The 27071-nt window shown below is 37.6% G+C and overlaps 4 protein-coding genes across 4 annotated transcripts; 1 reads left to right on the top strand and 3 right to left on the bottom strand.

The window, feature by feature from the left end:
• Positions 1-3147: 3147 nt before the first annotated feature.
• On the bottom strand, positions 3148-3906 carry LOC121412863 (ankyrin repeat domain-containing protein 50-like). Its single transcript, XM_041605624.1, has one exon. It carries the CDS (start codon positions 3904-3906, stop codon positions 3148-3150), a length of 759 nt encoding a protein of 252 aa, XP_041461558.1.
• Positions 3907-3991: 85 nt separating this feature from the next.
• Positions 3992-5153, bottom strand: LOC121412861 (serine/threonine-protein phosphatase 6 regulatory ankyrin repeat subunit C-like). Its single transcript, XM_041605623.1, has 2 exons — positions 4832-5153; positions 3992-4212 (listed from the first exon to the last, which is right to left on the bottom strand). Exons 1-2 carry the CDS (start codon positions 5151-5153, stop codon positions 3992-3994), a joined length of 543 nt encoding a protein of 180 aa, XP_041461557.1.
• Positions 5154-5282: 129 nt separating this feature from the next.
• Positions 5283-6254, bottom strand: LOC121412860 (putative ankyrin repeat protein RF_0381). Its single transcript, XM_041605622.1, has one exon. The coding sequence runs from the start codon at positions 6252-6254 to the stop codon at positions 5283-5285; it is 972 nt and encodes a 323-aa protein (XP_041461556.1).
• Positions 6255-23460: 17206 nt separating this feature from the next.
• LOC121413568 lies at positions 23461-24781 on the top strand (the record flags this gene model as incomplete). The annotated part of the gene is made up of 1 exon (XM_041606429.1): positions 23461-24781. A coding segment is annotated over exon 1 (960 nt), but the record flags the coding sequence as incomplete, so codon positions are not given.
• Between the last annotated feature and the right edge of the window lie 2290 nt (positions 24782-27071).

Here is a 27071-nt window from a genome sequence, read left to right as displayed (position 1 = left end):
ATTCCCCGAATGAGTCCACGGGTTTCAGTCTATTTGAATTGGTCTATGGTCATGAGGTAAGGGGTCCCCTAAAGCTTATCAAAGAGAGGTTTATGGTTCAGGATGATGATGTAAATCTTCTAGACTACGTGTCAAAGTTTAGAGAAAGGCTCTCAAAACCTTGTGATGTGGCTAAGGAACACTTGAAAGAGTCGCAGGGAAAAATGAAAGCTCATGCTGACAAAAATGCAAAAGAGCGTAGTTTCAAACCTGGAAACAAAGTGTTCGTGTTGTTGCCTTTGCAAGGTGAGCCCTTGAAAGCTAGGTTTAGTGGTCCCTACATAATCAAAAAGAAATTGAATGATGTCAACTATGTGATCAGTACCCCTGATCGAAGAAAGTCTCAAAGAGTTTGTCATGTAAACATGTTGAAAGAATACTTTGAGCGAGAGGCTAGTCAGCCAATAGGTACAACGCAGGTCAAAGAAGAAGAAAAACATGTAAATGTACATGAAGAAGAATGCTATGGAAAGACAGATAATGAATTGTCTTATACAGATGTATCTAAGAACGAACCCTGTGGTGTAAAGTTGTCTAACTCAGAGATGTTAGGAAATATGGATGAGGCATTAAAACACCTGCCTGAAGATCAGAGAAATGATATATCTGGCCTGTTAAGAGAATATGAGAATGTGTGTAAAGACAAACCAGGTCGTACACCTTTAACTGTACATGACGTAGACATAGGTGATGTAAGACCTATCAAACAGAATCCTTATAGGCTCAATCCAAGCAAGTTGGAAATGGTGAATAAGGAAATACAGTTTATGTTAGATAATGACATAATCGAACCGAGTCAGAGTAGTTGGAGTTCTCCCATTGTAATGGTTCCAAAGCCAGACGGCTCTCAGAGATTTTGCATTGATGAACGCAAGGTAAATGCAGTTACTAAGACTGACTCGTATCCAATTCCTAGGTTAGAAGATTGTATTGATAGGGTTGGAAATTCTGCCTATATCACAAAGATAGACTTGCTTAAAGGATATTGGCAAGTGCCATTGACTGACCGAGCCAAAGAGATATCAGCCTTTGTCACACCTGAAGGCTTATTTCAATGCAAAGTCATGCCTTTTGGAATGAAAAATGCACCAGCAACCTTCCAACATGTCCAAAGGTTGACAAATCAAGTGATTCCCGGACTTGACAATTGTGTCGTATACATAGACGACATCCTAGTATACAGTGATACTTGGAATGATCATCTGAATCATTTGCGAGCACTGTTTGACAGGCTGGACAAAGCCAATCTAGTAGTGAATCTGATGAAGAGTGAATTTGCCAAGGCAAAGGTCACATATCTTGGTCATGTGGTTGGTCAAGGGCAAGTGCTACCAAGAGAAGCCAAGATACAAGCTATCTTAGACTTCCCAATTCCCACAACTAAGAAAGACTTGCTCAGATTCTTAGGTATGAGTGCCTTTTACAGGAAATTTGTTCCAAATTACAGTACGGTGGTTAGTCCTCTGACAAACCTGCTGAAGGCAAAAGTGAAGTATGTTTAGTCTGACGAATGTCAAAGATCATTTGAGAAATTAAAGGCCAGTTTGGTGAATGAGCCTGTTTTGGCAGCTCCAAACCTCACAAAGCTATTCAAAGTAGCTATTGATGCATGTGATGTTAGAGTAGGAGCAGTATTGCTCCAAGAATATGAAGAAGGCATCGAAAAACCAGTGTGTTACTTCTCCAAAAAACTCAATCGGTTTCAAAAGAAGTATTCAACTATTGAAAAAGAAGCCCTGAGTCTCGTACTAGCCCTTCAGCAGTTTGAGGTGTATCTAACCAATGGAGAGATTACAGTCTATACAGACCACAATCCTCTTGTGTTTTTGGAGAAATTCAAAACAAAGAATCAAAGACTGTACAGATGGAGCCTAATGCTCCAACCATTCCCTTTGAAAATTGTACACATAAAGGGAAAGAATAATGTAATTGCTGATGCTCTGTCAAGAGTATAAAAAGTGAAATTATTCATGATTTTGACCAAGTGTGTCATTTGAAGAAAACATCTTTGATGTTCATTTATTTTAACATGTTCGTTAAGTACTATACCTTTGTACATGATAACTGTAAACAAGTAATCTTAAAGAAACCTTTACTACGGTAAAGCTTTCTTTTCCCCGGTGGGGGAGGTGTTATATATAAGAATAATTGTAAAAGAATTTTAAAAGCAATTACATTCATCTATTAGTTATTTCCCTTTAAGGATAGCCAAGAATTGTAAAGAACATTCTAGAATGTCTTTTTATTATGCAGGCCTTGCCTATTTAAAGGCCAAGGAGTTTTATTGTTGAATAGGGAAAAGCCAAACAATAGAATTGTATTGGTAGTGGAAATGAATAGGCTTAGGTATTTTGTTTACACATGTTGATTTCAATGAGGTCATTCAAGAATGTTTTAGAAATGAAGAAGGCTCCTGAAAGAGGAAGAATATTCTTTTGGAAGACAATACTAGAAGTTTCTAGATTAGTTGAAATTTAGTATATAAAGCTGCAGTTTCTTTAAGATCATCATCACATCATATGAGATCACTTCACCAGATCAGATCAGAGCAGTTTATTTCCACCTGGAATATCTATATTGTGTGGAATTATTTGCCCACCATCAATGAACTGTTTGCAGTTATTTTGAGAGAGAAATTATCAGTTCTCATCGAGATCATCAACATCATCAACCTGTTCAATGAACACGCTTCAACCCATGGATTGCTGACATTGACTGTTAATCATCATCAACATCGTCTTCACGGACATTTCAACTCGTTACAGTGACTCTTATTATTCATCGTACTTCAACATCAGTTTCATCATCGCCATCATTGTGAATTTTCGCCAGTCAACTGGGATTTTATCATTTGGATTATTACTTGGATATAGTATCATCACTTCGGGATTTTACATCGGACACTTCAAGAGATTTATGTAAGATCATTATTTGTTTTATTTATGTATAATTATTTCCTGTAATAAAAAAGAGGAAATTAAACTTTATATCTCAATTTCTGATTGTTATTTGTTGCAGTATCGTAACAGCACCAAAGAAAGGAGTACGATCGCAATTTGCGTCATCCTCATCATGATTGTTCCCTGTGGGGAGAGCTTTCAATGACTGTCAATCCCAACTTTCTTCTTCAATTTCAGCATGAATGAATTCATTCTCGTCATGAATATTGTGCACCTGGAGCTCGGATTGTTCTGTATGTGTTGTACATGACTGCACCTGTGGGTCCGTTGAGGATGCTGTCGCATCTTCTGCAGTGATTGCATTCTGATGGATTTTGTATTGTTGATCTCGTGTCGCAATTTGAGCAAACACACCAGTACAGCATCTTCCCTTTATTCGACGAGTAGAGTGATCTTTGTTTGGCGACGCCTTATTCGAAGTTATACCATCCATATCCTTCATGTTTGCACCACGCACTGAAAGATACTTGACTACTTGTAGATGGCCTTTTTGTGCAGCGGCTTGAAGAGGGGTCCACCCATCTTGATCTTGTATATTCACATCAGCAATGTTGAGAAGTAAGAAGTCTACCATATCAATGTTACCATTATAACATGCTGCATGAAGCGGGGATTTGCCACTTTCCGTCCTTTCGTTCACATTATACCCCTTGGACACGAGGAATTTTACTACTTCTACATGGTTGTATTGAGCAGCGATGTAAAGTGGTGAAATGCTTTCAGTACTGACACATTTAGCTCCTTTTGCCATGAGAAATTCAACAACTTCCAAATGACCTTCAATGATTGAAGCAATCAGTGGTGTCAACCCATTTTTGTGTGTCTTGTTTACATTAGAGCCGTGCTGAATAAGATACTTCACGATATCAATGTTACCGGTACGGGCAGCAGCGTGGAGAGCACTCATCCCGTCATCATCTACCTCGAACCGTTGGATATCAAGAATCGGACAATATCTAAATGACCGGCTTGTGTTGCGACATAAAGTGGAGTCATTCCTCTGATCTCGTGTGTGCTGATCCGTTTTTCAGGAGAATTTTGACAGCTTCTAAATGACCAATTCGAATTGCTACATTCAAAGGCGTCCAACCAATTGCATCAACTTTGTTAACATCAGATCCTTTCTGAATAAGGTATTTCAGGACTTCCATGTGACCTCTAGAAACAGCACCGTGGAGAGGAATCATTTTATCACCATCTTCTCCATTCACGTCTGCACCAATAGAAATCAAGAATTTAACGAGATCTAAATGACCAAAGACAGATGCAACATGTAGAGGGGTTGCGACGCCATAGTGGCACTGCTTGGCTCCTTTATGAGATATATGACAGCTTCTAGATGATCGCATTGAATGGCAGCATTGAATGGTGTACTACCTTTACAGTCAGCCTTATTCAGATTGGAGCCTTGTTGAATGAGATATTCCATGATCTTCACATTACCGTTAATAGCAGCTCCATGTAATAGGATTCTCCCATTATCATTTTCTTCATTCACGTCAGTGCCGTTGGAAATGAAGAATTGAACGATATCTATAAGACCAAATAGAGCTGCAGCATATAGCGGGGTCGTTTATGCATACCTGTTCTGCTTTGCACCTTTATCGAGAAGATATTGACAGCTTGTAGGTGGCCATTTTGAATGGCAACATTGAGTGGTGTCCAACCTTTCCGATTAGCTTTGTTCACATCTGACCCTTGTTCTATGAGATATATTAGGAGTTTGAATTTACCACCAAAAGCTGCTCCATGGAGAGGGATTCTTCCATCAACATTTTCTTCATTTATATCAGCACCATTGGAAATGAAGAATTTAACGATATCTAAATAACCAAATTGAGCTGCAGCATAGAGTGGGGTCGCTCCATCATCTCTGTTCTGCTTGGCTCCTTTATCAATGAGATATTTGACAGCTTCTAGATGACCATATTGGATAGCTGCATTGAATGGTGTCCAACCTTTAGAATCAGCCTTGTTTACATCAGAACCTTGTTGAATGAGATATTCCATGATTTCGATGTGACCTCTACAAGCTGCAAAATGAATAGGAATCCTCTTGTCATCATGCTCTTCATTTACATCAGCACCGTTGCAAACGAAAAATTTCACAGTATCTATATGACCGAAATTAGCTGCAGCATAGAGTGGAGTCATTCCATCATACCTGTTCTGCTTGGCTCCTTTATCTATGAGATATTTGACAGCTTCTAGATGACCTCCTTGAATAGCAGCATTAAATGGTGTCCCACCCTTTGATTCAGCCTTGTTCACATCAGACCGTTGTTAAATGAGATATTCCATGATCTGCATATTACCGCTGAAAGCAGCTCCATGAGGAGGAATCCACCCAATATCATCTTGTTCATTCGCATCAGCTCCATTAGAAATGAAGTATTCCACGATATCGAAATTGCAGTATTGAGCTGCAAAATAGAGAGGGGTCGTTCCTTCATACCTGTTCTGCTTTGCTCCTTTATCTACGAGATATTTGATTACTTCTAGATGACGTCCTTGAATAGCAGCATTGAAAGGTGTCCAACCTTTACAGCAAGCTTTGTTCACATCAGACCCTTGTTGAATGAGATACTCAATGACCGTCATGTTACCGTTAATAGCAGCTCCATGTAATGGAATTGTTCCATTATCATTTTCTACATTCAAATCAGCGCCATTTGAAATGAAGTATTTCACGAGATCCAAATGACCGAATTTAGCTGCAAAATAGAGAGGGGTCCTTCCATCATATCCGTTCTGCTTGGCTCCTTTATCTATGACATATTTGACAGCTTCTAGATGACCGTATTGGATAGCAGCATTGAATGGTGTCCATCCCTTTGGATCACCTTTGTTTACATCAGAACCTTCTTGAGTGAGATACTTCATGATTTTCATATTATCACTGATAGCAGCACCGTGAAGAGGAATCATTCCATTATCATCTTCTTCGTTCACATCAGCGCCATTGGAAATGAAGAATTTCACGATATCTAAATGACCAAACGCAGCTGCAGCATAGAGAGGGGTCGCTCCATCATCTCTGTTCTGCTTGGCTCCTTTATCAATGAGATATTTGACAGCTTCTAGATGACCGTATTGGATAGCAGCATTGAATGGTGTCCAACCTTTAGAATCAGCCTTGTTGACATCAGAACCTTGTTGAATGAGATATTTTATGACTTTAATGTTACCGTTAATGGCAGCCCCATGGAGAGCAATTACCCCCTTCACCGTTTGCCTCATTGACGTCAGCACCATTCGATATCAAGAATCGAACAATATCTAAATGTCCTTCATTAGCTGCTGCATGAAGAGGCCGAAGGCCATCCGTGCATGGTTGATCAAGGTTTGCCCCTTGTGAAATAAGATACTCAACCTCTTTGAGATCACCTTCTAAGGCTGCCTTGTACAATGACGTGCATCCTTCATTATCCACTTCGTCTTTCTTAGAATTGAATGATAGTGCAAATCTGAACCAAGCAATGACAAATAGTGTATCTAGTAGTCGTTTACACTTCTCGGAAAAATATCCCAAAGGGTTTTTAATAAAATCGGGAATTTTTAAATTTTGCCATGTACTCTCATGCAGTTGGGTGCCCCTATCATCTAATACCAGTGAGGTGGTCCGGAAGGCCGAAGGAACCCAACAGCGTCAAACGGCACTTCTACGTTTCTTTTACACTGATTAGATAGACCCTTTTCTATACTTGATATCTTTTCTTGTATGTTGACGTGTCTATTCATCATATTAATTGAAGAAGGATGTGTTGGCGCATTTTTTGTTGATGAGATCCATCGTCTTTCCCTGTAGTCAATAATCCAAACATCGTATTGCAGTAAAGAAACAAGGTTGAAACACGGTCTTTTCCAACAAAATTGAAAATTAATTTCGAAAGCAAGTGTAATTTGTGAGCCTCGATATCTCGTTCATTGCGTTGATGAGTCGTTTTTCAAAAGGCACAGACTTAATGTGTCAAAATGCAGTACATCTCCTTTGTTTTTAATGTGGAAATATTTCCGTTTATGACTTCAATAACATTTCTTCAACATGACGATTCATTGTTCCACATCGTGCTGACTCATGCCAGGCACGCCACTTGACATGGTTGAGGCAAATAAGAAGCTGGTATCAATTTATGCTAAGAAGGTAATTGGTAAGCTGTATATTAGCAGTCATTATTGTCATTTTGTTGTTTTTGATGTTGTTTTGTTATTACAAAAAACTTGGGGACAATACAAACTAACAAGCAGAAAATAAGATGAAGTAAACCTTACATTAATTTGAACCCTGTTTTTTAAACTTAAATACTGAATCGTGTAAGCTATTGAAATATATCGTCAGGGGTAAATATTTGAATACAGGGAGGGGCATGATAAATATATTGGAGGTTCTTTTTTAAATATATGATTATTGAAAAAAAACAATAATTTTCAAATGTATTCATTTTAATAATAAACACTGTAGGCTAAATTCTGACAATCGTAGAAAAATTCAAAATCTACAACTGTTTTGTTTGGTTTTGTTATGTTCAAGATACCAAAATATTGCATATGTAAGCAAAATAAACACGCATGAATCAAGATGATTATACAACAATATTTAAACGTAGCAATGAATGTATACAAATATGTTATTTACACGATATATACACGATACTTTTCCAGAACTTTTTTTCAATGTGAACTACAGTACCATTTAAGCTTTACTTTGTAAACTTGTGACGCTGTACGAAATCATTGCAGTGGTCGATGTACAGGCCCATATGCGATTTTGTTCGTGTACTACATGCACTGCGTAGTCTTGCCATTCGCGTATTCTCATGTAGTTGTGTTGCCTTCACATATAGCATAGTCCTTCATTTTTTATAAGAATGTCTTCTAATACTCCTTTCATAAACCCAATTATGCGGCTAATAGCAGCATAATTTGGTCGTAAAAACGGAGGAGGACCATAGTTATCCGCATTACTTTGATGCTGCAATTATCCGCATAATAAGATAATAGCAGCATCGGGTAGCTGCCATTCTCAAGGAGGTTTTGAAGAGTCCTGATTTTCTTGCCGCAATCTCAGAGGCTGTTGAGAATAGGTTGGATAAGATTAGGGTAAAATTTAAGACCAGAATAAGCGAATTGCAGGACTTGATATGTCTGATCTGCCCGTCAAGCCATGTTAACCTTCAATCTCAGATAATAAACTTAAGTCACCGCTTTAGCATACACCAAAAGCACAATCATGGAATCGAAAGTCATAGATCTTAACACGTCTAAGGACAAGATAAATCCAGTAGTGAAGTCATTAAAAGAAAGCTTATGAATCAATGAAACACTGTCACCAGGCTGGAACTTTGTCATCAGTAGCAGTATACTCTCGGAGCAACAACATCCGTCCCTTTGGTCATTGTTGGTCCCTTTGAGATTGGCGTCGATTTGAGCGAGAATGATAATAAACTCCTGAAAAAAAGTATTGAAATCTGACTTTGATCGATAATCCCTCCTCGGTTTTAGTAAATATCAATATGTAATTGATATCACTGAATAGATCATTCAATTATCTTCAAAATAATACCCTACATGATATGATTATGGTTCACATGGAGGTGCAGTGTCTTGAAATGTGGGGCAAGGTCACGATTCAAACCATGTTATCTCACAGAACCGTCACTACATTAACCACAACAAACATTGCAAATGAACATGATGAAGAAGCAGGGGCTTGATTTGAATGGAATTTCATCTCTATTGACACACACAAAAGAATGATCTTCTGTTTTGACCCTTCATGACCATTTCTGCTCGCTTTGCAGCTTTTCAGTTCAGACCTCATCCAACACTTTTGAGTCCTGCTCTTTTCATGGTGACATGATCATAACAAGCATGGCATCAATATACAGAGAATTAAACGATCTTTTGAATCATATCAAATATGCACTGTGTGAAATTGGAAGTTGGAAGAAATTAATGGCCAAACTCAGATTTCCAAACTTTTTTGCTCGTTTTGCAGCTTTTCAATTCAGACCTCTTCCAACACTTTTGAATCCTGCTCTGTTCGTGATGGCATGATCATAACAAACATGGTATCATTTTAAAGAGAATTAAATTATCTTTAGAATGTTGTCATAAATGCGTGCAACATTGGGAGTTGGGAGAAATTATTGGCCAAACTCAGATTTCCAAACTTTTTTTTGAGGGGTTTAGATCGAAGTCATGAAGCATGAACCTCGCAAAGATAAACATCGTGGAATTGTGAAGTGTTGTTCTTATCGCACACGCCAAACTCCTGAGGAATTGTGGACAGCTTCAGTATATCCTTCACAAAGATCTAACTTCAACAAACTACAAACTACTGCAGAACGCGAAACCTGTAGACAAAGTCACTGCAGCCAGGTCTTCAGATGGAAAGATATTTGTAACAACACCAGCGCAGAATGGTACCTCTAGAAAACACCTATTCATGTAAAGTGTAGTAATGACCTGAACTAGCAAACTGATCAATATATAACTTGTCTAACATTGCCAATGAGCAACTGTCACACCACTTTGGACTGAGGCAGATTATCTTCTCTTTCCTAAAATTCATGATTTTTTTTTAATGTCATCCATTAATGTTCTGTTCTTTTACATGTACATGCACTTTTTTACACATTTTGTCAATTTCTTTATCGACATTTTTCACAGGATTAAGATGATTCCAGAGAGCTAAAATATCTAGTTATTTTTTAATATATTCTTTGCAGTTGTACAAATTATAAATACTGTGAGTCTGTTACAATAAATAAGACGTAACACATAACACACAAACGAAATATGGTCTCAACTCGAAATCTGGTTTTCTCGTAACAATTTGCACATCAAAATTTTAAATCAGAATAAATTATTCGGTTTTTACGGAAACAACAATGGAGCTCTTAATTGTATTTTTATAATCGTAAGAAAAGATTTGCAGCAAAATGCAAACACTGTCTTCCAGTTTTCGACCATATTTTGTCTGAAATAAAATCTTATTATAGTATGGAAATATATATATATATATATATATATATATAACAAATCTGAAAGAGAAGAAATTAATAAAAAGGTGGTCATCTTTTATTTTATTACATTAAATCTCTCAGATAACATTCTAAAACACACACATACACACACACACACACATATGCATTATATCTTGTATGTTATTTTTTATTTGCATTTTGATTTTTCTGTTTTTATACAAATATTACAATTTTAATGGAATATTGTATTGTACATATTCAACCTGTGTGTCATATACTGTGTTAATTATTCAAAGTTATACATAATAATCGTACAGATAATTTATTGCTTTCATTATAAATATTGTTCGAATGATTTACAGTCTATGTATGTTATAGGTAAAAGGTACGTTTAGTAGTATAATTTATAACTGTATTTACTTTAAATTGCATAACGGTTTCATCAAAATCTAAATATAGATTATAATAATTTACGGATCATATATCTTAATATTTTTCATAATGATGCTTACAACCTTTTGCAATTGCAGTGACAGAAAATTGATATGATTTTGGCAAGGATTTTTTTAGTTTAATTATATAAACAATTAAGTATAGAGTCTAACGTCTTAAAATTATGGAAAGCAATGAAAATAATATCTAATCAGTTCACATAGCCTATTTTGTCGACAAGAGTCCGGTCAAGGTCAATAATGACTCATATGATGTAGAACGTCATCTTCACCTATGCCATCTTTACCTCTACCATCATTACCTCTAGGCTGTCATTTTACCTCTGTCATTATTAACTCTGTCATTTTTAACTTCGACATTTTTTAACTTCGACATTTTTACCTAGCACCCAATATATTCTATGATGTATTTCAAAGTACAAAGCTACCAAGAAATTAGACAAGTGATAGAGATCCATTAAAGATAAAAATCTATAATACGAAATAAAGTATTTGAATCAGATTAAGATCAGGTACTTCAAGATTTTTTTTGTTACTTTTACAAATATGGCCCTCTTCTTCAAAAGATTCGAGGAATTCTGAAACAGACATTTAAATGATTTCATTTTCCTATCTGATTTCCTAAACTTTACAGAGGAATAATACATTCCTCATAGGCCTATTCCACTAATAACTTAAGAAGACATCACAATGATTTTTCTTCCATATCCCCCCCCCCAAAAAAAAAAAAAGAGTGTGCAAAAGAGCGGCATCGGGATTTCTCGATGGGGGCAAAACGATCTGAAGAGGATGTCATCTTGTGTCAGTTGAATAGGGTCATATCTGGCTTCTTCATAGAAAGTAGTCTTTATTCTTATTTTCATTTTCTCTTTCATAGCTTTATCCTCTTATTTTTTCAACTAATTTAATAGGGATAGGGAGGCATGCGCCCCAGTAGCAACGCGCAATGCTCAATGTAACGAACTTGTAAAAGTTGAGTGAGCTTAACTTGTCATAGCCGCGCGTTTGTTAAGGCACGTTTTGGTAATTTTGTCAAATTTTTAATTTACCAAAGTATGCAATTTACTAAAATATGTCCCAACAGCCTCTCCCATATCCTACCATGCCTACTGTGCACATGGCGCGCGGCCCGTGTAGCGGCGGATCCGGTGCTAGGCAGAAATGGTTCTAGGAATACTGCCGGTGGATCGTGTTCCAACTCTGGCGGATCCAGATCTATTCTTCGGCAGATATCGTTCTTGCTATCGTTTCTCGATCTGGATGCACACGGAATCCACTTCCCTCAACGTTTTATATGACCAACTATTTCATTTATCTATTTTAATAGGAAAATAAATAACAAAATGAAACCGCGGCAACCCGGCAGATATGGTTCCGAGTAAAGAACGATATCTATACCGGCATACCGTATTCGCCGGTGGAACCAGATCTGCTGTTATATGATAGCAAGGTGATAACGTCGCGCAGAACCATTTCGCGTACAGGGCCGTGTATAAAAACCTAATCGAATTGTCCCAACGAAAAGACATTAGATTACTTGAAATTCGAGTGGAAATCCTGAAATTATTTACGAAAAATCTACAAGGGTCTAAGATTCTTAATTTCGAGAGACAATTTCATTAACAGAATATTAGATCAAATGACTCAGTGGCAGATTGCATTTAACAATAGCTTTTATGGATCTCTATCACTTGTGTAATTTCTTGGTAGCTTTTTTTAGACATCATAGGCTATTAGCAATCCTACGCTAACCCAGTCGTTTAATTTTGGCCCTGTACGGCTGCCCATGAAAATTTACCCAAAACTTACGCGCAACTTACATTAGTCCTAAAAGAGCTTTGGAGGATCTAAATATTGTACCTCGTACTAAACATCAACTTTATAAGGGAGAGAATGAGTGTAAGTTCTTGAATTTTCTAAAAGAACAAATGACTGGCTACACTGTTGGTCCGAGCTTTATTCATACGTGACGTACAAGTATGACGAGACGATCATAAGCTACAATAATTGTGCCTCTCTTATCGATTTGATTTGATATATCTCTTAGTGGATTGGTTTTATTTGATTGTACTTTTATTGTTTGATTATAGAAGGTAAAACAACAAATAGACGTATGTATGTTGACATTAAAGGCAGGCTCATTTTATATTTTACTTTCTTCATTATCATTGCTGCTACCTAATGTCTTTTTTTCAATATACGAGATATATAACTACAAGAAAGAACTTGATTTTAAACTGTTTACCATCTATTTCCTGCAAACGTGTTCTACAATATTAGTTACCCGTATGTTGATATTGTCCATTAAATATAGACTAACAGATATATTCAGATACTAGTAATGACAAAAGGAATAAAACTTACAGTTTCTGATCCTGAATTTTTCCAGTACACTCATCGTTTAGAAGAAAATTGTTCTTACTCCTTCTGGGCCCAGTCTCGTGTTCCATCTCCAAAAACTCTGTCGTCTGATTTAAAAAAAGAAAATGCAATTCGTTTCTTGTTTTTTAAGGAAAAGACATGCGGATGTAGTTCTAAGAATAAAATATTAAAGTATGATAATTTCAAATTGACGACACCACTGTCGCTGTCGTCGTGGGAAAATCGTTGACTAAAGTCTCGCTCTGTCATGCAGGTGATGAAAAAAATGATACGTTCATTATTGGCAGTGGCGTAACTACGGAGGGGGGGTGGCACGTGCTCCCTCCCCCATCCCCCCATAGCAGTCTTACAGAAAATAAAAAGATATTATTGAAAGAATACAACGGAGATTATTTAAAATTATCTTAGGATAAAGTGAAATCAAATACACAAATGCATATTAGGTATATAATTTACCAACACTTGATGAGAAATGATTGACACTGCGTAAACATTCCCAAAATCAACTCTTGATTCATCCTCTGTGTAAAGACATGGCTACCTCGAAAAAAACATATCCCTTCGTCGTAAAAACGACCATCAACAATTTCAAGTAAGAGCAACAAAATTAAAAAAAAATAGTCCATTGCCTTTTTTTGGTTGACATACTCAACATTAAAGATGATTGTGTCGTCTAGGAAAGGCAATGGTCCTCCAGCCCACCACAAATTAACGTTTGTCATTAAAATTAAGTACCAATCTCATCATGTTACATTTATCCATTGTTATTAATACTTAATCTTAAAGTGCATTCGCCTTGAATGCATTTTACTATGTTTTCTTTATTATGATTTTATGTGGCAACACCAACGTGTAAACATGACTTTTCCAGCTCCGGCTGTTTTTTTATGTGCAATTGTTATTAACATGTTTGATTATGAATAAAGACTATTTAAAAACAAATGAATTGAATTGCCAGTTAGTCTAAGACGCACTTCATCAAATAAACATTTCGTCCGATAGTTATTTCGTACAATAGCCAGTTGGGCCAAAAGCCATTTCGTACAATAGTCACTTGGTTAAATTTCGATTGGTCCAATTGGCAGTTGGTCCAATACCCACTTGGTACAGCTGACAGTTTGTCTAAACCCATTCGGTCCAATTACCACTTGATCCAATGTTCGATAACTCTTTGCAATCGCGTGGTAGTAATTGGTGTTTACGTCCCTCGGCCCATGTCTCTAATACACCACCCTCCCCCTTCAAGATAAAAATAACCCCTAAGTTTGTAAACAGTAATGACTTCCCTAATATCAGATACGATGTACAATAATTTTCAAATTTCAAAATCTCAGTATGAAAAATTAATTATTTTCATAAAATTATTTCTCGCTTGTCATTCGCTTCAAATTCAAATCAAACAAAACACAAAAGAAAACACCCCCCCCCCAAAAAAAAACAACAACTTATGATTCCATGTCCTAGTGAAGAGAGAGAAAGACAGAAATGGGGTGATACTGACCAATAAACAAATACTTGAAAAAGACACTATTCGAAACAAAACGAGACCAAAATTTACAGCTCCTCAAAAAAGAATATTTAATGAAAAATACTTTACCCCTTTTACTGGCCTTTACTTAAAAGTCAAGTCCATCCCAACAAAAAAGTGGATTTGAATAAAAATTCATCAAGCCAAACACTGAAAATTTCATCAATCGGATGAAAAATAAGAAAGTTATGACATATTAAAGTTTCGCTTAATTTCACAGAATTGTTACATTCACATCCCAGTCGGTATGCAAATGAGGGAACTGATGACATCACTCACTCACAATTTATTTTGCATTTTATTATATGAATATGAAATATTCTAATTTTCTCCCCATTGTCCTGTGAAATAATGTTTTATTTCGCCCTGAACATGTGGTATTACCATTGTCGTGTACAGGATAACTTTTTTTTTGTAATTTCTAATTTCTTTGATACTGTTCTGTTTTATCTTGTAAATCGATTTTATTTAGATTTGTAGTCACCGACTGAGGGCGCATTGATTTCGTAGTCATGGAAAGCCTGTCGTTTGTCAGTTTAGTGTTAATTTCCCTAATTTTTGTGATATACAAGCCCAATGATGTAAGTATTGTTTTTGTTTATTTTGAAGTTTATTAGTTACATTATCAGATAAGCCAATTGTCATGTTGAAATGTGGTTTAATTTATTACGAATTAATATGACAAAGTTATGTAAGCTTAGTGAATTTGTTCTAATTAAAACGCCGTACGTGTATGCATTGTGTAATAGGAAGCGTACGTGGCGTACCTAGTTGTGTATGTAACTTGAATTTGGCGCCTTCGGGCACGTGATGTCTTCATTGTAATAAGCCATGCAAACATAAATAAGTAAACGGATACGCATTTGAATATTAGTTGATTTCTTTTATTATGAAAACAGTTTTACAGAAAGGTTTAATTTAGGGTACAAAATACAATAATCAATACAATAATCAATACATAAGATTTACAGTAATAAGTATGCTTATACTTGATGTGACCTTGAAACTTGTCAAGGTCATTCTTGGTTGTTGTTTGGAAATCAGTAGCCATTACTTATAGTTATATGTGTCATGACATGTCAATTTAGCTTATACAAGTTTTGTTTAATTTGTTATTAAATTGCAGATTGAACCAGTCAGTCTCATCAACACTATAGTCTAGACTCGGTCTGATTCTTGGGTTTTGGTTCCGACGTATAACACGCCACAACCATTCTTTAACATTTATGTTTCAGTCAAGTTGGTTTTTATTGTCAAATATGTAAAATATGTAATATTGAATAATTCAAGCGGTAAAAAGGTGAGTGAGGAACATCATCGATTCTCCCATTTGCATGTGCCTAAATTGTGCATATAACTATTTTGTAAAAAAAAAAACAAGCCGAACTTGAAATGTCATGAATTTCATATTTTGCATCCGATTTTGATGAAATTTTTCAGCATTATGCTTGTCTTATTTTTCTATATTGATTCTAATCAACATTTGTATGAGGTGGACTTGACCTTTCAATATCACAGTCATAAAATACACCCCCTAGAAGAAAATCAAATGAGGACAACCGACGAAATAGAATCTCCAATATCTGATGACATTAATGGGATATTTCTGAACAAAAATTTAAAACAATGAAAAAAGGCGAGGGAGAAATCAAACATATTCATGTATTTTTGCTCTTTTGATTTTGTTTTTAAAAATGCAAGAGTTAAGCAACGGGCATGCAGATATGGCTCAGATTTAAGCGTCTAATACGCAAAAGCATGAAGATTCATAACACATTACTTGATGGACATATTTCACATGATTCTAAATCCATGATGAGAATAATTAATCAGCACCATATGTGCCTAAATTTAAGAAAATTGGACATGGACTAAATGCATGCGTCGCTGAGACATTTATCAAAATCAGGATAATAAATCGCTATCTGTGTCTAAATTATAGTTTTCATCCTATATATTTGTGGTGCATAGGCGGATCCAGGGGGGCACGAGGGGCCCGCCCCCCCCCCCCTTATTGGTGAAGCAAAAAAAGAGGAAAGAAAGAAATAAAAGGAAAAGACGAGAAAAAGGAGGAAGACGAGTGAATAAAAAGATTAAAATGAGGGGAAAACTTGGAAAATAAAAAGAATCTTCCGTATAATATACGATATATAATATTTTCGCTCGCGCTTCGCACTCGCATTGCCTGTTAGATGATTTACATAATTTGTTCAATATGGAGCTTAAATATCAAGTTCGGAAGTCAATATTCAAAACGTATTTCACCTCGAAAATCAAACTTCCTTTTTTTGTGTGTGATTACATATTGATTTTTATAAAGTACTCTGTAAAAATGTCAGTTTTATTAAAAATTTTTATAGTCTGAATATTAACATTTTCTGCTCGCGCTACGCGCTTGCATTTTTTTTATTCATCAGGTGCTTATCATTTCAAGTAGAAAATTTTAAATATTACTTTTCAGGTCTGATTGTCAAAACGTATCAGCTAGCGCTGCATGCTTGCATTTTGATCGGCGAGTTGTGTATGTGTCACTATTGATTACAAAACAAACTACTTAAAATCACCTTTTCATGACAGTTTGTCAAAAATTTCGGCTCGCCGCGATTTTCACTCGCATTAACTCCGCGCCATCATTGTGCATTAATAAATAAGATATCAATTCAATAACTTAATCGTCCCTTTTGTTTCATATTGCGCTTAGCAAGAGGAATAGAACGATGTAGTCATCATTTTCGTATGATGACATGTCCCGGTCTTATGTCAAATCTTAAAGTAATAATAATGAAATAATTATATCAGCTCTTTACTAAGTGCAATCTGACTTTAAAGGGACCTGTTAACATGGTTAAGGACTAGCTGCATTGGATCATGGAGATTATATCTCACCAAATAAATAATGCGAGCGCAAAGCGCGAGCTGAACATTTTTTATATCCTGAGATAATAACTGGTTATTCTAAGCACTTATGTAATCATGAACTGAATGGCCATCTGATTAAAGGAGAATGAAACCATTGGAACAAGATAGCTTGTGTGAAAACAGAAAAATCAAAGAAACAGATTAACAAAAGTTTGAGAAAAATCGGACAAATAATGAGAAAGTTATGAGCATTTGAATATTGCGATCACTAATGCTATGGAGATAGCAAATTGGCAATGCGACATAGATGTATGATGTCACTTGTGAACAACTCTCCCCATTACTTTAGTATATATTTCACTTGAATTGCCTCTTTTATCACATCTATCCATAGATCATGTGTTCTTTCTACATGAGGGCATGTAATACATATTTTTTAAGGATACATCATGGATAAAGAGTTTGTATCATCATAAGAAAAAGCAAAAAGAGACATTTTGAGGTTATTTTATAGTCCACCAAAGGTAAAGTTGTTCATCAGTGACATCACACATCCTTGTCGCATTGCCAATAGGAGGATCTCCATAGCAATAGTGATTGCAATATTCAAATGCTCATAACTTTCTCATTATTTGTCCGATTTTTCTCAAACTTTCTTTATTCTTATTCTTTGATTTTTCTGTTTCTACACAAGCCTATTTGTTCCAAAGGTTTCATTCCCCTTTAAACATTTTACGCAAGCACGTAGCACGAGCTGATTTTTTTTATTCATGAAAATCATGAATACGCAGGATGCGATTCTCGCTAAAACGAATAACGAAAAATCGAGAGAAGCATATTGACTTAAACATTGGATTTTTAAGCCCCATTTGAACAGATAATTTGCTTATCTGAGCCAACAGCTACCACGATCGTGCATAGCGCAGGCGGCATTTTGCATATGAAAAAAATTACTATACATCTTTTTTTCTTCTTCAAAATTTCGGGGTGGGGCCAACTTACTCGGGAAAATGCCCCCGTGCCTCCCCTTGGTGCCGCCACTGATCTGGGGCGGAGCCCCCGGAACCTCGTGATAGTTTTAAACATTGCAGATGGCCACTGTTTTATCCAATCGCAGGTACATACACAACACACATTAACTTCAACCCAGTTGCAAATAATAAACGAAATATTTTGAGGCAGCACAACATAGAAAAATGTGGAAAATTTTGTAAAAGTCGCCAGCGAGCGAAGCGAGCCAGAAAAAATTGGCCTTCAGAAATTATTTTGAAATTAGATATGATAGTATATGTAGCTTTGGAAATTTAGCCAAATATATACAGGCTTTTTACGGTATATCTAGCCAGCGCCAAGCTTCACTTAGGTTGGAACATAATATCCGGGGATATAATTAGCCTTTGGCTAAGAGTTTTTCCCGGGATTTTTTGTCTTGATTGCGACCATTATTGCATAAAAAATTTAGCAAGCTTCTAATAGACGCCATCCACCTTTCTTCCCGTTCTTTATATTTTTCAATCCTCGGCAATCCGGTCGTTGTATTAAGTTTTTGTCTTTTTTCTCGCCCCTTTTCTATATACATGTACTCATATTTTCCAATTAAGCTTTTGGTTCTACCTTTCCCGTTTCTTTCTGCCTCTTTCTCCCATTTTCTCACTATTCTTGCCCGTGCCATCGAGTCATATCTTTTGATTTTACGTATATCCTTTTCTTGCTCATCATGCTAATATATTGTTATTTCAGGATATTTTGTACTTTCTCAAATGATCTTTCTTTCCATCATCTCTATGTTCTTTCTTTCTGTCCCTTTCCTCTTTTTCTTTCTTTCCCTTTTCCTTTCTCTCTTTCTCCCTTTTCTCTTTTTCCCCGTTTTTTTTGTTTATTTTCCCGGTTAAATCCGCCACTGCTTGAGAATTGATAATAATGGGTGTTTATTAATAATTTAGTCATCAATTATTTATTCATTAAACCATCTTTATACAGCATATGTTTAGATGAAATAGACCGTTTTTTCAACACGGCCTGTTACGTTGAAAATATCAAACAACAATAAAAAATCATACAAACTTAAGTTAACATACTGGGTATACTTAATTTACGATAAAAGTTGCACAAAAAACATACAGAAAGAGCAGGAAGATAGAAAGAGGTAAGATTGTGGTTGAGTAAATGACAGAAATTACTGTAATAAAAGGAAGTGCTATTTAAGCACTTAAAGTGCTTGTATAGTGACTGCACGACAAGTGCTGATTTTCTAGTTTAAATTGGAATAAAAAAGTCAGCACTCGTATTGCAGTCACTATACAAGCACTTTAAGTGCTAAAATAGCACTTCATTTTTTACAGTGCAGTGAGAGGGAGAATATGAGGAAAGAAAGGAGTGCAACAACATAATTCACCATAAAGTATGGGGAAAAAAATCCTATGCTAACGATTGAAGAGGTGTTTTGAAATGGATTTTAATGCAACCCTTGTAGATTTATGACATTATAATTGGAGTCATACCTTACTTTGTCGCAAGTCGAAATTTATGTCACTACAAAGAATATTTACTATAGGTTTTCCCGTCCAATTTCATCAGAATTGCAATTAAATTAATGAAACGACGTTCAAATTCGAAATATTTCGTCCACCCTCTTCACACATAGTTCATTTTCATTCATTTAGCATTCAATTCCGTTCTATATCATTCCTTTGAATTTTGTAGAAATTCAATTTAGAGAGAAGTTTGTTTAAATTAATGGCCCTAAGGTGTCATTTAGTTTCGCGACGACGAACTGATTTCATTTATCGGTGCACATATTTGCACTTTAAACTTCCAAATTCAGATATCATGGTTCTGTATTCATTTTTTTTTCAAACTTAACCCTATATTTCTATTTTTGCGGATTTTTTCAGTTAGAATCATTTTATTCCATTATGTTTGATAAAGACGTAATTCATGCAACACTTATAGGATATGGTTGTAAACGCTTATTCTTTTAGTGATTGATGAGTGGGTGCAGGGGCGGATCCAGGATTTCCCAAAAGGGGGCACATTTTCCGGAGGAATTTGACGAGTAAAAAAAAGATTTTTAACCAAAGAATAAGGGTATTCCGTCCACGAAAAAAAATTAATTGTGCCTCTAAAAGGGGGGGGGGCACGAGTCGGCTGTGTCCTAACCTGGATCCGCCATTGAGTGGGTCGATGACCTAGTATGCCAATGGTAGGTATTTTTTCTTCATCATCTTGTTCTTTTTTATTTTACATAATTGTATATAATTTAAATCGTTTTGGGGAAGGGATGGGTATCATGGTATTGACCACAGTCTATAGTTATGAAAGTGGAACAAAAACGAGTTTTTGTCCCAATGATGGTCTGTCAGATGTAAAATTCAATAAAAATTTTAACATCCAATTTAGGAGTAAAACCCATTTCCATAATTATTCAAAAGAAGTAAAAAAACAACAACGAAAAACACTGTCCATATCTTGTAAGTGATTGCATATTAATTATTTTGAATTCCTAAACGTTCGCAAGGAAGGTACCGGTGCGAATTTTAAAACACGACTCAGCTATTTTAATTTGATCGTTCTTTTTAAATGTTTAAATGAAATAACTATGAAATCGCGTGCCAGTAGAATTAAATAAAATTCAGTATTTGGCTATTTAAATGCTGATATCATAGGTCATTCAAATTAGTTGCCAATTGAATTATTACATTAATAAATCCGTTGAAATTTTGACGAAATTGGACGGGAAAACCTATATTCAATTCAATTCAATTCATTTTCTCTTTCAATCTTTTTACATTTACAATGATAGTTCAATAGACATATTTACAAATTATAATACATAAATCATTTCTATAATACAATAATGCTATGAAATCGAAATCCAATTAATTAATCCAATCATGAGGATATGCCACAATAATATGATATCAAGTTATTTGAAAGAAGATATTCGAATTCGAATAATTTGTGATTGATGCGAAATAATCCCTTGATCCACGAGTTCATTGATTTAAGCAACTTTTTTTTCACATTTTCTGTATTTTCGACTTAACATGAAGACCTATATGGGGGTTTCATCCCCGATGTACAATCATAGCACGCTCAAATTCGTCAAAATACCAGCGGTGACAGCAGAATTGCTAATCGGTCGCTCGCTGTCTGACAAGATGTGAAAATTGGGAGTTCCATCCCCAGCAACACCAGGTATGTACTTCGACAAGCATCACGATGAAAATGAAAATACATCTAGTGATAGCAACCATTTGAACCAACTTGTTCACCCGCTATTGGAGTTGAGATAATTCGATTCAACTTGATATTCATAAGTTCTTGTGGAATTCTTCTTGACTGAAATACATGTACATGATTGTACATAACATTGCAGTCTAAACTCCAGATGTCCTACTGATTCACTTTGAACACCTTCTTACATGTCTTATGCAGAAATATATAAACCATATTGTGAAAGATTAACCTTGGGGGTGTTTCATCAATATTTTAGTCCGACAAGTTGTCAGATCTGACAACTTTCCTCGAATCTGATTGGTTGAGAAGCATTGTTACTATGGTAACTGTCGGATAAAACAGGACTTGTCGGATAAAACGTCCGACAGGTCCTTTCATGAAACGCTCCCCTTGTATGACATTTTCATTCGCTTCCCATTCGGGTCTTTGTCTATCCAAGTCAAGTAAAAATACACACCTACCCACATACACAACCAAACACAGCGGTAATAAGTCGCAACTTCCTCAAAAAATACTATACCTAAAATAAGTAAAGTGCATCGGGATGGGAGTAAAATTCAATATGCTCACCTGATTATCATCCCAAAGTGATGTTTCTAGATTCGTCTCCTCACCATCAGTATTCACCCCCATCGTGACGTTACCCTGAAAAATAATTATAATTATTGATGAAAATGTAGGTACTTTCTGTAGAGATGAAGTCTTTTTTGTTGTTTGTATTAGGCTTTCATGATGGAGAATATTTACGCCATAACATATTTTGATCATACTTCGAAGGGAAAACCTTGTTTGTATAAGGAAGTTTCATTTTTTTCTTTTTGTAGTGTTTTTATTTTTGATTTGTTTAGGGGAGGGCAATATCTAATTCACATGCAGACCCGGTAGTAAAACCAGTGGCGTAGCTAGGATTTTTTCCGGGGGGCACTGGGGATCCTTGCTTTTTCAGGGGGGGGGGGCACAGGCCATTTTTCCGGTGTGTGTGTATGTGTCACAAGGGCGGATCCGACTTTCGCCAATAGGGGACGGGGCCCGAAATTATCTTCACCTATATTTTCCCCGATCAGTCACCTCTTAGTTTTATTCTTATAAAACAACATAAACATGAAATAATATCATAAGCCTTATGAAAAGAGCGAGCACGAATCACGAGCGATTTATTTTTTTTACTTACATGTATTTTTTCCTGAAAATTTAATTTTCTTGGCAATGTTATGTGTGATCCTGAACAAGATTTGTATGTAACTAGATGATTATTGCGAACGCCAATATATTTCAATAATGCGAGCGCGAAGCGCGAGCAAATTTTTTTGACATTCCGACTTAAAAATTGGTCATTCTAATTTTTGTATTAATAAATGGGATAGGTATGTAACTAAACAATTGATGCGAGCGCGAAGCGCGAGAGGAAGAAAATTGAGATTTTAGACCTTAAAGCGGGACACTCTATTCATATTTTGTAAATCATAAATAGGATATAGTTAATTGGGTATCATTAGTAATGCGATCGTGAAGCGTGAGCAGACAATTATTGATATTCTGATGTGGAACTGGATAATTTAAGAACATTTTGAATAAAGAACATGCAGGCTATCACGCATGTTTTAGATTTAGACCTAGAATCTGGGCATTAATTTGTTTAATGGAACATTATGGAATACACGTAGACAATATATGAACTTGGCAAATCGAACAATGTGACCACACAGCGTGAGCTTAATGGATTTTAAAGACGGCTTGACGATTTAAAATGATTTATTAGCGGGCTAGCAAAATACACATTTTAGTTTGTTTTGATTTTGAAAGGGGCGTGGTTGCCCGAGAAAGGGCTCGTGACCCGACCCGTAAAGGGCGGGGCAGCGCTTTTTGGCGCCCGCGCCAAAGAATTTGGGCACAATGCCAGACATTTGCCGCGGTTGAGCTATGCGCGGATAAAAGTGCGGGGAATGCTTCATTTTCGTTTTGGCTTTCAATGAAGAGAGATGACGGTGCATGTGTAAAGCGTGCTTACAAAATTTTTTGAAAATTTTCTTTCGGCACTGGCAACTAGGCCTAGGTGGCAGATATTTCGACATTTGTCTAGCTACCTATACCGGATATCTACACAAAGGATTCATACTTTTATTGGATTATACAGACGCTGATTTCAGTTTTTTACTGTCTTCAGACTTCAGCCTCAGGAATTGTTGCCGTAGAACTAAGACTAAGTTAGCTGTGCCGATTTGTGGACCTAAAAGATTCAGTTTGCAACTTCAGGATTGAATTTTTTCTTGGCGGTTCGCTTGATTGAACTTTGGAGGTGATTGCATCCAGGATTCATTGGACTTGGGCTGAGTGACGGAGCTTCGAGTCTAACTCTAGTTTCGCGAGTTGATCATGCCAAAGGTTAAGGCCAAGAAAATAACGACCGCAGGTGCGAGGAAGGGAGATGACACACCGAAGAGGAGGCCGGGTCGGCCGAGAGGTCCACGGGCGACGTCAACCCCCGCAAGTGTGGATCTGGGGCTGGGAGGCGGCAACAACGGGCCAGGAAGGAGCGGTGAGTTAAATCCCTCTCAGTCTCAAGTTGTCGATGTTGATGAAAAAAGTGGTAGGCCTAGGTCTAAAGTTAGTGATAAAATGGCAGAGCTAGATCTAGATCTAGTGGGGCGGGAAGGCCAGGCGCCCGTGGGCAGATCTATTGCTTGGCATGAGATAGTAGCTCAGGAGTCGGATACCGGTAGCTCGGGGCAGGCTCAGCCAGCAGTTTCAGTGCCGGCGCGGTCGGCAGGGGTAGCCGAAGATCTAGGCCTAGATCTAGTGGAGGTCGGTGTTGAGAGATCTGAGCCCCAGGCGCCTAGGCTTTCTGCCGTGTTGGGGGCACCGGAACCATTTATTAGCGCATGCGACCCACTAGGTGTGGAAGTGGCTATCTCACTGAAGGAAAAAATTTGGGCAAGTGAATATATAGATTTGGGAGTGCTCCTTAAGCATAATAATGCACGTGATGAGTTTGGGGCCTTGAGTGTAGGTGACACCACTTTGAGTTTGTGTCAATCGGGATCTGGTCTTGGTTTGCAACTTCAACCTCAATCAAAGGCTAAGAAAATCATGTCGGTAGAGCAGTGGACTTCGGTGTTTCTAGTATTTGCCTCAATTTACGCTGAGAAGCACATTGAAAGGAGCAGGGAGCTCATGAAATATATGGATTTGATAAGGCATGCAGCCCGTGCGTTTGCAGGTTATGGCTGGCGTGACTATGACACTCAGTTTAGGAGCAAGCAGGCGCGTTTACCCGGGCGATCCTGGGCGAGCGTCGACGCCGAGTTGTGGTTGATGCTGGTGGCCTCTAATGGTCCGCGGCAGCGCCACAATTTACCCCATGCCCCTCGCCATCAGTTCTACAGAGGGGAGTACGGCGCGAGAAAATCTTTTCCCTTCGGAGGAAAGGGACCCGGAGCCAATGGCACACCCAGCCGAGGCGTGTGCTTTGCCTTTAATAGAGGCAAGTGCATGCGAGGCAAAGCTTGCATCTATGAGCACAAGTGTTCCCGCTGCCAGGCGACAGGTCATGGGGCTAAGCAGTGTAGCCAAGGGCGGGCCGGTTCCAGTCCCGCTGGCAGTAAATAGGTCTACGGCTAGTGCGGTGTCGTCTATTGCTCCGACCCCTATTAAGTTAGCACGTTTGGTGCCCATGTTAGCTACTTATCCTAATCAGGAGCATGCTCAGTGCTTGTATAATGGTTTTAAGTTTGGTTTTTCATTACATTTTGAAGGGGACAGGGTCCCATTGGTTGTTAAAAACCTGAAATCAGCATTCGAACACATGGATACGTTGAAAAAGAAATTGAGGGATGAAATAGACTTAGGTAGGATAGTTGGGCCTTTTGTTGTTCCTCCCTTCGAGAATATGAGGTGTTCACCAGTGGGGTTGGTGCCCAAAAAGGCCCCAGGGGAGTTCCGTATGATTCAACATTTATCGGCACCCAGGGAAATTCAGTTAATGATGGCATACCGGAGGGGCAGTGTACAGTAACATATTCGTCCTTTGATTCGGCGGTAGATATTGTGACGCAATTGGGGCGGGGTGCCCTTATGGGAAAGACTGACATTAAGTCAGCTTTCAGGCTCTTGCCTGTTCACCCAAAAGATTTTGAGTTGCTTGGGATGTATATAGATGGTCGTTACTATTTTGATCGTTGTTTGCCGATGGGCTGCGCAGTTTCTTGTTCCACTTTTGAATGTTTTAGTACTTTTTTAGAGTTTTGCGCGAGAAAAGTTGCGAAGTCGCAAAATATTGTCCATTATTTGGATGATTTCTTTTTTGCAGGCGGCCCTGCCTCGGAGGATTGCAGGCGGGCAATGCATTGTTTTGAAGCAATTTGCGAACGATTTGGGGTGCCCATAGCGCGAGAAAAAACGGAAGGCCCGACCACACAGTTGTCATATCTTGGGCTGGTAATAGATAGCGTTTCTCAGCAGGTTCGGGTACCGGAGGACAAAATTGAGAAATTAGTAGGGAAATTAAATTGGGCGGTACAGAAACAAAAAATTTCCCTAAGAGACATTCAGTCGATTGTAGGTAGTCTAAACTTTGTATGTAAGGCAATTGCTCCAGGGCGAGCATTCATGAGACGGCTCATTGACTTAACTAAGAGCGTTAAGCGTCCTTTTCACATGGTTAGGTTGACGAGAGGGGCTAAGGCTGACTTGCGGGTTTGGTTGGAGTTCTTGGCACATTTTAATGGTCAAGTTTTCTTCCGGGCTCCAGGCTGGTTTGGAAGCGAGGAAATTCAGTTTTTCACTGATGCGGCGGCTGGCATTGGTTTTGGAATTTTCTTTGGAAGGCAGGTGGGCTCAATCCAGGTGGCCTGCTGATTTCCAGGCCGGTAGGAGGTCTATAGCTTTTTTAGAGCTATTCCCTATTTGGGTAGGCTTGGAGATTTGGGGCATGGAGCTAAAGGACAAGAATATATTGTTTAATTGTGATAATCAGGCCGTGGTGGCAGTACTTAACAAGCAGTCGGCGCTATGCCCTGATATTATGGTTTTGGTGAGGAAGGTGGTGATTATATGTTTAAGCAATAATATAGTGTTGAGGGCTAGGCATGTACATGGATGTGATAATGGTATAGCTGATGCACTATCTCGATTTCAGATGCCGAGGTTCCATGCGTTAGCACCGGGGGCCGCCCGGGAGGGCGTGGAGGTTCCAGTCCGTCTTTGGAAGAGCTGGCTATCGAGAGAAGTCGACTGCTGATGGCTTCTAGGGCAGCTCGAACACACACAACTTACTCTATTGCCTTGGGGGCATACGTGAAATTTTGTAAAGTGTACGGATACGACCCCCAGCTACCCCCTAATGTAGAATGGGTGGCGCAGTTCATTTCTTATTTATCCTTTATGGGATATGCAGGGTCTACTATTCAAACATACATATCTGGGTTGGCATTTTATATGAGTTCATCTGGGCTAAAGGATGTGACCAAGAGTTTTGTGATTACAAGGTTAATTGAAGGGTGTAGGCGAAGTACTTTGAGAAGAGATGCTAGGCATCCAATCACATTGTCTGTGTTAAATAGAATGCTCGCCTACTTGAGGCATGTTTGTGGTAGTCATTACGATGTTTTGATGTACTCTGCTGCTT

Source organism: Lytechinus variegatus, chromosome 4, assembly GCF_018143015.1.
Source record: "Lytechinus variegatus isolate NC3 chromosome 4, Lvar_3.0, whole genome shotgun sequence".
Classification (NCBI taxonomy): domain Eukaryota; kingdom Metazoa; phylum Echinodermata; class Echinoidea; order Temnopleuroida; family Toxopneustidae; genus Lytechinus; species Lytechinus variegatus.
Note: the sequence above shows the minus strand (reverse complement) of the source record. Positions and strands in the feature narration are given on the sequence as shown.

Bases quoted from the DNA above. Each gene is read 5' to 3' on its own strand.
- LOC121412863 (XM_041605624.1), bottom strand. From the start codon at position 3,906: ATGAGTGCTCTCCACGCTGCTGCCCGTACCGGTAACATTGATATCGTG.
- LOC121412861 (XM_041605623.1), bottom strand. From the start codon at position 5,153: ATGACTCCACTCTATGCTGCAGCTAATTTCGGTCATATAGATACTGTG. The intron at 4,213-4,831 runs GTTATTTAGATA...CTATTGGTGCAG, and splicing joins CTATGCTGCAGCTCAATTTG to ACGTGAATGGAGAAGATGGT.
- LOC121412860 (XM_041605622.1), bottom strand. From the start codon at position 6,254: ATGGTGCTGACGTCAATGAGGCAAACGGTGAAGGGGGTAATTGCTCTC.